A 14,438-nucleotide genomic window follows, 5' to 3' on the forward strand; every position below is an offset into this window, starting at 1 on the left:
TTTATTACAATTTAAAAAAAAATTGTGTAGGTTTAATATTCCTTATAAAGACGCCCATCAATTCACTAACCACGATCAATGATATTGGTTAAATGTAAGGCTGCACAGTGTCCTCAATATGGCTGCTTGCTTGGTATGACATGCCTAAGAAACATCACTGGTTCCACTACTTCCTCCTCAAAAAAAGACCAAATACTTACCTCAATTCTATGTTTACATTTATTTTCTATTGACCTGCATGCATCACCATATCCTCCTATGCTACCCATAAACTTATGCAATCGGAAGGTGCAAAACTTGCCCCCTTTCAGCACCCGATGTCGCATGCTACTTGAGATGGCCCATAGGGTGCTGATTGAAGAGGGAGGGCAAAGTAGCGTATCGCTATAAGGTTGCAGAATTGTTTAAAACACTGGGCAGCCATGTGATTGGCTGAGCTCTCTCTGAGATATTATGTGCAGAACATGCTATCGACGGTTGCACTTCAACGGCGTGCCCTCGCTTTGCACCGAATGAAGTAAAAAATGCATACAATCATTAGAGTTTTTGACTAGATGTGTGGTCGAATGATTGCATGCAATATATCACAAGTGTATGGGTAGCATTACTCCTTTGAACGGTGCAAAGCTGCCACTGGCAAGGAAGTCCAGGAACAGAGCTTTATGTAGCTAATGGGAGTGGGTCACATTGAAGTGTGGAAAATGTGTAGAATTCTGTGGACTAGTCAATACAGCTATATGATGTACTATAGTCTACATGTTGTTTATAAAAGGAACGGTTTAATGTTGTGGTTGCTGTGGCCATCTAGTGGTCATAAACAAGAACAGGATGTTTATACAACATCATTTTATAATTTTCACCGTTCTTGTATATGTTTTTCAAGCAGAGAATGTGTCATTTAATAAAAACAAAAAGGAAGAGGTTTATGTGGTCAGATTTGTGCAGGCATCCCCAATCCACCCCCGCCATCCTTCCACAAGGACATCTTGATAACTCCACCACATCACCAGAAAATGCGGAGGAGCCGTGGAAAATGAACACAGGATTCCAATTAATTCCTATTTAAAGAAATCTAATAGCCAGAAGTTAAATGGGATGGTTCTTGGGTATAATCCCTGGAGCCATAGACCATCATTTACCACACAACTGCCTAGAATAAATGGAAAAATCCATGGTACAGGGTTGTCCTCATCAATCATTCTCAAAGCAGTTTGTACACAAGAGATTTATCAATAGATAGCCATCATAACCGTTCCACCTGGATTATTCATCCCAGATGTAAAAGTAACACTTCTCTCTTTTAAGTCGCAGGTAACTAGAGTACCAAAGGGTTGATTTATCAAGCAGTGAAAAAAGCACAAAGTGGGTCAGTAAAGAAGTTGGCCATAGTAAAGCTAGCATCTACCAACCATTTTACAGAATCTACTTGACAAATGCTTCCTCAAAGCTCATTGGCTGATATTTAATTGGTTGATAACTTGTCAACTGATCCATTTCTACAATTGGTTATTTTTAAAAGAGGAAATAATGCACGCAGAGATAGAAATTAATTATAATAAAGAAGATAATTATAATAAAGTCATAAAAAAGAGGCGGGACCAATACAGCTTGTAAAACAGGCCCATCCATTATTTTTCCTCTTAATGTAGCATTGGGTTCTGGAGAGCAATTCACATAGACCACAAGAAACCTTGGAATAAACAGGCGAAGACAGTGTTCCTTTATCACCTTTATTGATACATGTGACTACCCTTACACAGGCAACTCGCTACACACAACCTTGTATTAATATCATTAACACTTTTCATTCACTAGACAAACCGTTTTAAGAAGCGCCAATCTCTGCCAAAACGACTGCTTCGACTTTCCGATCTGTGTAAAGGTTACTTGGCAAGAGTACGTGCATATGACATGTAACTGAAGAACACTTTGCCACTAAAAGTAATGCACATTAAAATAATACAGTACTTTATGAAATAATTTCAAATAAATACCCACATACATATGAAATAATTTGCAGTAACAATATTTTAAGGATCAATACTGTAAAAGATGAGAATATAAAATCCCAACAACTAGAAATAATACTGTTTTTCCAGCAAACAGAAATCTTTTTTTTTCCCCCACTACTAAAATTTGCCGTTATTTTTGTCATCTTGTATAAAAGAAAAAAAATGACAGTAGTTTAGCGAGTACCAATTAAAAACATTTGCCTCTGCCTCGACGAACAGCCACCAATGCGGCGGTGCTTGTTGATGCCTCTCACAATTTCTGTTTCCTGAAAACAACAGCAGTTAAATACAACATGCAAGAGTAGATATTAATGTGTTGTTTTCCACATTTGCCAGCGATAGAATGGTAAGACCGCGTCCACCACCGTACACAGATAATAGAAAGTCCCTTGAGTTCGGGGAACAGCCGCCACAAATGTGTAAGTACATCTTGCTAGAACAATTTTCAAAAGCTATTAGTTTTGGTTTGCAGACATTTTTTGTTTCTCATTTCCTGAATTAGTAAGGATCTGCATTGAAAAGAATCACTGACCAACGGAATTTTTTTTGTTTTTGAAAATTGTTAGTTTCCGTAAATATAGAGGACTTGTATCCATTAAATATTTGCAAGGTTCATTTTTTTTATCCTTTGCACTTATTGCTCCGCATGGATTCATTAATTTTTCAGACCCTTTTCTTCCCCCCACTTCACACCTAGTCTAAGAACTTCTCAGTAATCATAAAGGCACTACTGGTTTCCATAACAAAGGCTTACTGTATAAACACTTGTTAATTGACAACTTTAGAATTGAACTTGCTAGATGTACCATAATTTGGCACGATAACGAAGAAAATAAAAACAAACAATTCCAATTTGGAATTTAACTGGTACAGTTGTATAAAATTCTGTTCATCAGCAATTCTTGATTTCCTAAAAAGCAGAATATTCTGTCATTTTAGATAATACTACTTATTGAACTTTTTTTTTTCAAGTGCCTATTACTGTTTTAACCAAAGAAAGTCAAGTTTTTTCCTTGTTACATTAAGCTATTCCTAAGAATAATAATAGTATGAAAACCCCAGAATTTTCAGACCCTGGATTTTTGTAATGAGCATGGCAGATAAAATCAGTAAGTATTTAAAAAAAAAAAAAAAATTGTATCATGAAAAAAAAAGCTGTAGTAAGAGAGAACATATATATTTGTAAGTCTTTAACATCAACGAGTGTATTAAATCATAAAAACAGTAAATAAATTCCTTGCAACATGTCGATCCTAAAATCAACATGCACAAGAGTTAATACTACCCAGGAAAACCGCCATGTTCAGGCTATTAATGCAGCCATTACATGTTCTATAAAATTTCTACAGAAAATATAAAGAAAACAGAAAAACATTAAAATATCAAAAGTGCACAGGTTTAACAATCGGATGTAAAATAATAAAATTAAAAAAAACAAACCAAAAAAACCTTTTCCCAACGTGACTGATACTAACAAAGAATAGTTGATAGTAGAGTTTTGTTCAGCACTTGTACGTTTTCTTCCCCAGCAGCACTTAATAAAGCTTTTTCATTTTGAAAATATATATTGAGAAAACATTAAATAATGGGAAGGAGCGCTTCCTGTAAAGTGTATGAAATAAACAGAGGGTGCAGTTTCCCGTCTTTTTTTTTTTTTGCCATTGGCTCTAAAAAGGTCATAAATTATTCGGACTGGAGTTATGTGCATCTCAATGCAATGGACCGCAAGTTCTTCTCCCGGGACTATTCTACAACTGGAAAAACGGAAAATAAAATAAAAATTAGATATGTCTCATTACAAAATATTGTCAGGAGCTGAGCTGTGCGGAGAAGGTTAGTTGAAAAACAAAAGCAAGACCAGGCAGCTGTTAGTTTCCAGGCGTAAAGGGTAGCCAATGCCATTCGCTGGCTTATAGGGCAGCGATCGTAGAGTAGTGTATGCAAGGTAACAGATTTCTGTCCGACATTGAAAGATATTTGTTGATCTGAAGTTATAGAAAGCAGAAGGTGGTGAAGCTTTAGACCTTTATGCATTGGTCATGCATGGTGATACCAGTTAGCGCACATCGTGCTTGATAAACAGGTCAGCCAACATTGGTAGCAAAAGTGATGTAATGAATGCTTGGAAGAAAATTTGACACAAAGAAATAAAACTAAAATAATAAAAATAGTGTCAAACAACTCAGAGATATTAGTGTAACACACTACAAAAAAAAAGTATCATAAAAAAAAAAAAAAAAAAAAAAAAAAAAGAGACATCTCACACCAATCCAATAAACTTGTAGCAGAAATTTGGAACCTTTCCCCAAAACATTATGGTATTTGATCATACTGAACATTTTAGGGGTAGCGGTCTCAAACGCACATCAGGGGAAAAATATAAACAAAAAAACTATTTGCAAAGTGCTCTGACTGAGTGTATATAAGACATATTCCCAAAATTGTATTATTCAGAAACCAGGGATATAAAAGTTCTAACGCTCTGAAAACGTTAAGGAAAAGCACTCGTGTTAGCATGCAGACACTCTCCAGCAGGCGGTGAGCTCTTGTTACCTTCCAGAGTCCCTGGGGGCTCGTCCTGACTATTTTGTGGCAGAGTGCCTGGACACAGGAAGCAGTGTGCTGATAATCTATAAGGAATGGCAGTGAGATGAAAAGAAGCATAGCCAGGGTCAATGCAGTGAAGTTAAAAAAAAAAAAAAAAAAAGTAAGCAAGCAGAAGGGTAGGAGGAAGGAACTAGAGTTTTTTGGAGGTGTGTTAGGGACAAGGACGGAACCCATTCTTGCAAGATTCACCATAGGAATCTATTAACGATGACTGAAATAACAGGTTAAACAGAGCTTTACAATAGTAGAGCAATTCAAAGCAGGCACTTTAAACATTTTTTTAAAATGAATCTTATTGTGCCTTCCGCTAATTAGTATCTTGAATTTCTTTTTTATAATGGCACAATCTCCACTGAACCTTTTGTCATTTTCTTAGCTTTAGCCTCGACAAAGAATGTTGCCAGTGCATTTAGATTCCAGATCCTCCTGGTTGGTAATTTAGTCAGTGACCACTAGGTGTCAGAGTTTCCTAATTGTAGAATCTTGTGCTTGCCGAAGTAATGCTCGGTTCTTCTCAAATGTACTTAACAGTATTCTATGATAATATAGAATAATTATATTAACACTAAGTTACTTAGAAGAAAGTAACTAACCAACTTATTATTGAATCCCGGCAACTTGTTGGGGAAGGTTATGTCTTGTTATTCTCTGGTTAGCCGGTCTTGGTTTGTTTTAGTATGTACTCAAGTTTTTGGTCTTTTCCCTATTTGAGTGAGAAGACTCAAGTAGTTTAAAGCTCATACTAATAATTGGATACTGTTATCTTGTTAATACTTGAGTGTCACCATTATTTTAAACCAAACACCAAATGTGAAGACATATAGTTCGAACCATATGTCATATTTAGCAAAATATATGTCCAATTTCAATTGGTTAGGATTGTGCAGGTTACAAAGCAATATTTATACCGTGCTCCAGCACACAAATCGGAGAGATGTCCGGGAAAGTGGAGGCAGACTGTGTCTGTATGGTCAAGAAACGAGGGACTTGTGGTTCATGCTAAATGTCCCATATTTCTTGATGAGCATTTCTGGACTTCTAATATTTGTGCTATTAATGATACAATGATTAAGACGTGCAATATAACAGGCCACCACGTTTTATACACCTGGTACGGCCAGAGAACTGACACTGTACTGAAGCGTTTCATCACTGGTACCATAGATACATGTTCCTAATTTTTTTTTTAATAATCATGTTTATATTGCCAAATGTGCAATAATCAATTTAGACTCCACCCACGTGTTGTTACCGCAGCACAAAGCGGACACAAAGACTTATCCAGCCGCCGTAAGGTGGGAGTGATTCCAACATGTAAATATGTTGCATTTCACCTATTTCTATATATAGGTTTTTTATCATGTGACACAGAACGTGAATCGGTGTTCAGATATTCTGAATTTGTTTTCAGCGCACCCATCGACAGATGGGTCATTACCGTGATTATGGCTTCAGCTTTGTATATGTTCTCCAAACATAAAAACGCCTACAAGGTTAACTCTGGAAGTGCTGTCTGTCTCCTTCCTGCGTTAACTTCTTGCAAAGCCCCCTTTACAAGTGTTAGTTATAATCAAGCTAAGCTTAATATTACCATTTGCATACACAGTTTAAACAACATACCAGCACAGGTTAAGTGGCTGCAATATTGTAGCAATTGGCGCTTCATGCGGACTATCCAAGCGGACAAACAAGGATCAGCCTTTCCCTAGTCGCAATAGATCTTATACTTTTCACTGCAAAACACCTGGTTGTTGAGAACCGACCCCTCTGAGCCGTCGGCACATGAGCGAACGTGACTTACGCTAGGGTTACTGTTTTTTTTAATGGACGTGGATTTTGTGCGCACGCGTTTCGCCTGCTCGTGGTCAAGTTCCAGGTGCTCTAAACGCTGCGTCAGTGCCAGCTTCTGCTGGATGGCCATACGGAGCAGTGAGTTCAAAGTCTTCTTCTCGTCTTCTGCCGCCGCCAGCTGCCTCTGCATTTCATCCAGCTGCGTTACATACTCGTCACACCTGCAAAAATAAGGATATGTCACAAGGGTTTTAGAAAATGTTAACTTAAAGGTAAATCACCAATGGCAGGAATGTGCTGTCTAATTTCAAACGTTCGATGTGTGACTAAGTGAGATGCTCAACACATAAAAACACAGACAGTAGTACAGATTTGCAGCAGGTGCCGGATGACTGACCGATGGTCGGGATTCCGATAGTCATAACACAGACGTTGGAATCCTGACTGTTAAAAGCCTGACAGTTGGGACCTGCCGGGACTTAGGGGGGTATTCGATCTTTGTCGACCTCCCGCAGCCATCTCCCGACGGGGGAGATGGCTGCGGGGCCCTATTCAATGCTGTCTTCCCCAACAGCATTGAACAGGGTTTCTCCGTAGAACGAGCCCGACATCACAAGCTGTCGGGCTCGTTCTGCCGAGAAAAGCCGGAAATAGGCAAGCTCCCGGCCGGAGCTCGTCTATTTTCGTCCTCAACTCGCGGCCACACCCCCATGTCACCGCTCGGCGGCCGGGACATTGAATCCCGACTGACAAGCTCCAGGCGAGCTGACCGAGAACGGGACAGGGGCACAGCTGTCGCGCTAGCTCGACAGCCGTGCCCCTGACATTGAATACCCCCTTAGACTCACCCCGCTGCCTGAGTCCCAGCAGTCGGTATTTCAACGTCGGGCTAATGTCTGTCGGAATCCCGACTGTCGGTGTACTATACCACACCCAAGACAGCTATTCAATTTAATAGCATTGCTTCGTACGCGTACACAGGACCTGATTCAGGAATGTATGCAAATGTCCTCGCGGAATGGGATCATTAGATAGACAGTTACTAGGTCGACATGCATGAAGGTCGACAGGTAATTAAGTCAACACAAGCATTAGGTCGACAGTCAAAAGGTTGACATGGGGGTTTTACAATCTTCTAAAAGGCGATAGATAAATGAGAATCTGGTTGGCTGCTCTGGGCGACTCCTCCAGTTCTCAAAAATCCGCACAATAGTAAATACTCCTCCAATATTCCTGAAAAGAGATCCCTATATCTATATAAAAAAAGTGGCCATACCTCCTTCACATTTCCAAAACAAGATACGGTGAACCAATAATAACAATGCATGTTGTAACTATCAAATTTACTCTACAACATGTACAGTACATGTACAGTACCCATACCACGTGACAGACGCAGCCTGTACAGTACCCATACCACGTGACAGACACAGCCTGTACAGTACCCATACCACGTGACAGACACAGCCTGTACAGTACCCATACCACGTGACAGACGCAGCCTGTACAGTACCTGTACCACGTGACAGATGCAGCCTGTACAGCACCTGTACCACGTGACAGACGCAGCCTGTACAGCACCTGTACCACGTGACAGACGCAGCCTGTACAGCACCTGTACCACGTGACAGACGCAGCCTGTACAGTACCTGTACCATGTGACAGACGCAGCCTGTACAGTACCTGTACCACGTGACAGACGCAGCCTGTACAGTACCCATACCACGTGACAGACACAGCCTGTACAGTACCCATACCACGTGACAGACGCAGCCTGTACAGTACCTGTACCATGTGACAGACGCAACATGTACAGTACCTGTACCACGTGACAGACGCAACATGTACAGTACCTGTACCACGTGACAGACGCAACATGTACAGTACCTGTACCACGTGACAGACGCAACATGTACAGTACCTGTACCACGTGACAGACGCAACCATGTACAGTACCTGTACCACGTGACAGACGCAACATGTACAGTACCTGTACCACGTGACAGACGCAACATGTACAGTACCTGTACCACGTGACAGACGCAACATGTACAGTACCTGTACCACGTGACAGACACAACATGTACAGTACCTGTACCACGTGACAGACACAACATGTACAGTACCTGTACCACGTGACAGACACAACATGTACAGTACATGTACCACGTGGCAGAAACATACAGTACTACTTTTTATCGCACGTGTTAAGCAATAGGTCTCCTGTGCGTACATATGTAACCTAATATCACTGCCAAAACGCAGGGCTGCTTATGAACCATAATGCATGACATAAGAGTAATTATGGACGTTTCTGCTACACAAATCTCTTTCCATCGCTGTGTAACTGGGTGACCTGAATCCGACATGTGTCGTCCCAGAAGACCCCCGTGCATTTATGCAGAGCCTTTCAGTTGCTACATGTAGTTAATGCGTAGATTCCCCAGGGAGCCAGCCTCATGTATTAATAACTCCCTTTGTGCCAGAGCAGCCTCAGGAAGTCTTTGGTCTCCGAGGTTCTAAATAGCTGCAGACTAATTGCTTCGCGTGTTCCAAGATGCAGAACTTTTCCCCTTTAAATATTATATGAAGTCTGATTGGCCCAGTATAAATTATGGTTCCTTGTCAGATTTAGAAATAATTCACATCTTTTGAGAAGTAGAGGAGCGCCCCGTGTCAGACCGCATTTTGTATTTCATGTTTGTTTGTCAATAAAGTTTTCAAAGCTATACAGCAAATCTTTGCAATTTGTACATAACCATTTATTTTGTGTTGTTTCCGTAAAATCGCATCACTGGGGACTGATCTATTATTGCTGGCTGATAAAGCCGCTACCTTATAATAACTCTGTTTCCCATCTATCTGCTACAGCTTCCTATTCGGGTGTTTCCCACATTTCCTGGACAGTAAGCTCATCTGAGCGGGGCCATCTTTGCCTTCTGTTCATGACATCTGTTTGTACATTGAGGGGATTACCATACAGAGCTACAGATGTTTACACATACATCTAACCTCTTGGCGAGTTAAACAGCCCTTCTAGTCACATCATGCCAAGACATGACTTGGTTGTGCTGGGCATCTTCCCGTGTGACTTTTTCCAATAAAATGCATCTTATTCGCATGCAAATAAGACGCACAAGCAGCTTCTGCTGATTAAATTTATGAGGCATGCCTACATTCTGTGTGCGACCGCTGCTGTATCTGTATACAAAACACTATGTAACGTAACATTTACCTCGTGTGTCCTATATACATCAAATTGTGACTCAGTTGCATTGAGAAGCCCAGTGCAACTGTCACACGGCGCTCAATGGTCGACAAGTGGTGCAAGGAGGTAAGATGTATGTGGACACACCTGTATGTAATTTGGCAATGTCTTTGCCCATAAATTATAAAATATATGGAATAGAATTCTAAACCTTGGCATTCACAAAGGTGACAAATGATTAGAACATAAGTGACCTCTCAGATGGCCCTGTCACGTTCAATCTAAACTTATTGATCCCCCTGCAGCTGACAGCTTGTTAATGTGACTTACCCATTACTGTGCGAAAAGACAGAAGCAGTTTTAAAAGGGGATTACCAATCACCCAGAGAGCTCCAATATTAAGTACAGTGTGAAGGAAGATTGTTCACTGTGAAGGCCCTGTGTCCGACACCAACATGTATGTGTATCTACCAATCCCCATTATACCGGTGGCTAGGATGCTGCTCAGTGGACATACTATGTTTGTAGCAAGGTACTTGTATTACACCACCATTCAGCTCTTAGACAGCAACACATATTAAACTGCAGCCGGCCTGTATACAACCTGGGATCCGATCAGAGTTTAATTAATGAAAGTACATGGCCAGCTGGCAGAATCCGCACTAGCACTGGTCATTCTCACTTAATTATTAAAGCCAATAGTGTGTTCTCCCTTCCAGTGCTTTGAGTGTTTGAGGACCACCGATCTCTGTGCTGCCCAGAGCAATGCCTGGGCATAGCAATTTTCATGTGTGTGTGTGTGTATATATATATATATATATATATATATATATATATATATATATATATATATATATATACATATATATACACATATATATATACATATACACATACATACATACATACATACACCCATGTTCCATGTCACCAACCCTAAATCCCTGAAACTCATTCTTTGAGGGGTTTTTTAACAAATGTAACACCGATTCACCTATTTTGGCCTGCGCTAACATCAAAGTGCATAAAACAATGTCAGCGGTAAGATATTACCTACGTATACTTCTGAAGTGTCAGCGGAGAGTAGAAATACTCCTGCCCCTTTCATCGAACACACAGGAAATCGGACTCCTGGTCCTGACTTATTGCACATATTGTGAAGTGCTCTCTGGGGCTTCCCAACCTTTGCTGAAGTTTTGGGTTACAGCCAAGTTTCAGTATTTCAGTATAATAAAGAGGACTGATCCCACTTCAGAGGCTTCATTACAATTATACAGCACCTGCTTTATCTGCACAGACTTGCACATAGGCCTCCTATATACAGGTGACATGCTGGCTAGCTATGGGAAATGATGGTGTAACATGTGTAAGCTGTGCAATCAGCGGCGTAGCTACGTTTTGCCCCCCCCCCCCGTCGCCCATTCAAACCCCCCCAATCCCCCGCAGCCTTACCTTTTGCGTTGGTCCCGGCGGCTCCGTTCTTCTGCTGAGGACCACCACAAAATGGCCGCCCCCATACAGCAGACAGTTTCAGAGAACTGTGTGCTATATGGGGGCGCCCATTTTGTGGTGGTCCTCAGCAGAAGAACGGAGCCGCCGGGACCAGCGAAATAGGTAAGCCTGCGGGGGATTGGGGGGATGTGTAACTATAGCACCGCAGCCCCCGGCGCCCCCATATGCACAGCGCCCCCCCCGCGGTGGCTGCGGTGCTATAGTTACGCCAGTGTGTGCAATACATGTTTTGCTGATTGATTCTTGCAGAAAAAGACAGACGCACAAATATTAGTGTTTGGTAACAGTGCTCTCTTACACAGGTCACTGGCTAATATTGCTAATGGGTGGTATTCTCAAGTTGTTCACAGACCATGAACTAATTTCTTTGCTTCTTTAGCAGTGCCTGGAGAGTCCTGGGTACGTACCTAGTGGCAAACATGACTCTGAGAGAAGAGAATGTAGCAGCGTCTTCCTTGAGTGCCTTTAACTCGTTGCGCAGTTTCATCATGGTCTCGGTCACCATGGCTTTCTCATTCTCGTATTTGCCCTTCAGGTTGGCGATAGCGAGTTCTGCAGTCTGGAAGAACAGATCGTTAGAATACGCGAGGATACAAAATACCATTATACCTGAAAATGATCTACAAAGGTTTCCTGCAAACGTGGGAGGTGTCAACAGTCCAGACAATGCACTGTGGCCGGTACAGGAAGAGGCTGGAAAAATAACAACTCTGAAGAGTTATAATGTATCTAATCATATTCTCTACAGCCCAGAATAGCCTATAGAATTTCCTATATATTTGAAGGAATTTATCAGGAGTAGGGTGCAAGGATTTTGTCTGATTCTGAGTCTCATGCAGTAGCATCTATTGGGGACTCGACCATCTGCGAGTTTATGCAAATGCCGCTGCAAACTCCTCCCCTTGTGTACATGCATGTGGCGGATTGTGAAACTGGGAAACACCCACTTATAGCATCAGAGCAAGTTGCAATAGAAACTCATGTGTTCCTATTCTCCCACCAGCCCTGTGTCAGGTGCAGTGCATGACCGGGACCTCCTATGCCTGCAGTTTAGCCTGTGCCCATCTCCAATTGTGTTGACACAACCGCAACACTCCCATAACATGCCCGCTGAACAATCCAAGTTTTTAGACCATTCCTAGCCAGCTGCCAGTGTCCATGCCCAGGAAAAAAACACGTAGACTATTATATATACACACTGCTTTATGGAACGTGACCTAAAAATATGCTAAATCCAAAGCTTTGACTATTCAAATGCAGCTGACGCAGAACTGATCTCATAGAATACTAACTAAATAGAGAGACAAAACATCTCCTATTTTCTTTTAAGATAAATACAGATTCAGCGCTCTGGAGATTAATTGCAAATATACTTTTGCCTCTGCAATAATGAAACATAACCTACTTTCCTAAGAGCAGATCTCCCAATTAAAAAATGATTATTAAAACATAATTGCTTAAGCTCCATATCCAATTGCTACTCACTTGTTTGTTGGCTTTAAGCACAGTTCGTAGAGTAGCAATCTGTTCCCTCTTTGTGCTGAGCAGAGACTTCAGCTTCAAGATGTCTTCCATGAGGGCCTCTTTGTCTCTATCTATTGCTGGCCCAAGATCTTGGTTGGACACCTGCTGTCGGGACAGCTCTGTGGTCCTGTCCACTGCAGCTTGCAAATGTTTGATCTGATCACGAATTATGGCAATGAGATTGTAAATGTTCATGGGTTCTCTTCTGGGGTCGGAAACAGGTGATGGGACTGGAGAGACAGGAGAACCAGATTCACTGTGGCCATTCTCTGGGCTCAAAAGGCCTTTAGAAAGCAAGATCGGTGACCGGCGCCCTTTACCTTCAGGACTGTTCCTCCCACCTTTCCCCTCCTTGTAGTAATCCAGCATGACCCTGTTGGGTGTTTCGTTGTTGCACATGCACACGTGATGGTACAAGTTGGCCAGCTCTTCACTAAAAGTAACCAGCTCATCTTGAGCCACCGTGAGACTCCCCTGTGTCTCACCGGCCACGTCACTCACTTTCTTTAGTTCTTTCTCGAGTTTGACAACTTGGTCTTGGTCTTGTCGCGTGGTCTTTTCTAGCACAGAGATTTTTTCTGCCATGGCTTGTGTATCACTTTCAAATCTGTTCTTATCCTCTTCATATTTGGACTCACACTCTTCATATTTATCCTTCACACATTTCAGTTCCTCTTTCAAATCATGTATTTCTGCCATGGCTACTTTGTACTTGCACTCTAAGATCTCAGGACCATTAATGTCGACCTCGTAATAGTCCCCATCTTCATGGCTGTCACGGTCTTTCTCATTATCTAGAGAGGATTGGCGCTCTTTGGTGGCTTGGAGTTTCTTCATGGCAGTTAGGTTCTCTGTGAGCCTGCTGACTTTGTCATTCTGCTCAGATAGTGCGCCTTTGGTGTTCTCCAACAGTTTTTGAGATTCCTGAAGAGTAGACAGCAAACCAACCTTTTCCCTTTCCATCTGAAAAATAATTGGAAAAGACAATGGTCAGAATGGAAACCAATTTTCAGAAAACCAATATTGATTTGTAATGAACATCTCAACATTTGGTTTAGACTTGGGGTAGCCAACCCTAGTCCTCGAGAGCTACCAACAGTTAATGTTTTCCAGATCTCCTCACAGAATCACAAGTGAAGTAATGAGCTCCACCTGTGGATCTTTTAAAATAGTGCAGCAGCTAGGTTGTCTGGAAAATGTGAACTGTTGGTAGCTCTCGAGGGCTAGGGTTGGCTACCACTGGTTTAGACGAATAAAACTAAAACCTTTAATATTTCTATAATGGACTTCTATAGTTTTTTCAGCATCAAAAGTAACATGGAATACTTAACATACTAATAACTTTTATTTTCAACTATGTTCATATACCTGTGCTTTAAACAGGTGAATCCTTTTTGGGGAACTGCTGCATCCACAAGATTATGTGACTTCATTCTTATGTCTATTCTCCTCATCATATCATGGGAGAGATGTATCATGCCTTGGAGAGGGATAGCAGCTTCGGGCAACTTTTCCACATTTTTCACTTTCCAAGGCTTAATACATCTCCCCAAATGTCACACAACCTGTCACATGCAGAACTGTTGTTAATAACCTAAATCAAAGGCGAGGAGGAAAATTCCTGCTGCTCTGAGCATTCTCCACCCACTTCAAAATGGAGGACATGCCAGTGGAGCAGTAGTGGAAGACTGAAAGCAATACAATGCTCAGAAGCTAGTTAAATACGCGATACATACAGATGATTGGCGGTCAGAATACTGACACCAGCAACCTGATGGAGGGAA

The 14,438-nt window shown here is 41.5% G+C and overlaps 1 protein-coding gene across 2 annotated transcripts in view; it reads right to left on the reverse strand.

Annotated features, from left to right (window-relative positions):
• Window positions 1-1,716: 1,716 nt before the first annotated feature.
• BICD2 (BICD cargo adaptor 2) overlaps window positions 1,717-14,438 on the reverse strand; it is a 92,411-nt gene continuing 79,689 nt past the window's right edge. The window contains exons 5-8 of one of the 2 annotated variants that reach the window (XM_083156185.1): window positions 12,616-13,617; window positions 11,538-11,689; window positions 6,421-6,631; window positions 1,717-3,766 (exon numbers count right to left, since the gene is read on the reverse strand). In XM_083156185.1, the coding sequence (XP_083012311.1) occupies window positions 3,761-3,766; window positions 6,421-6,631; window positions 11,538-11,689; window positions 12,616-13,617 (1,371 nt within the window). In that variant the 3' untranslated portion in view covers window positions 1,717-3,760. Of the gene's footprint in view, window positions 6,632-11,537; window positions 11,690-12,615; window positions 13,618-14,438 lie in introns of both variants that reach the window. The other variant, XM_083156184.1, reaches the window with a different exon arrangement.

Source organism: Crinia signifera, chromosome 8, assembly GCF_055691185.1.
Source record: "Crinia signifera chromosome 8, ASM5569118v1, whole genome shotgun sequence".
NCBI classification, from domain to species: domain Eukaryota; kingdom Metazoa; phylum Chordata; class Amphibia; order Anura; family Myobatrachidae; genus Crinia; species Crinia signifera.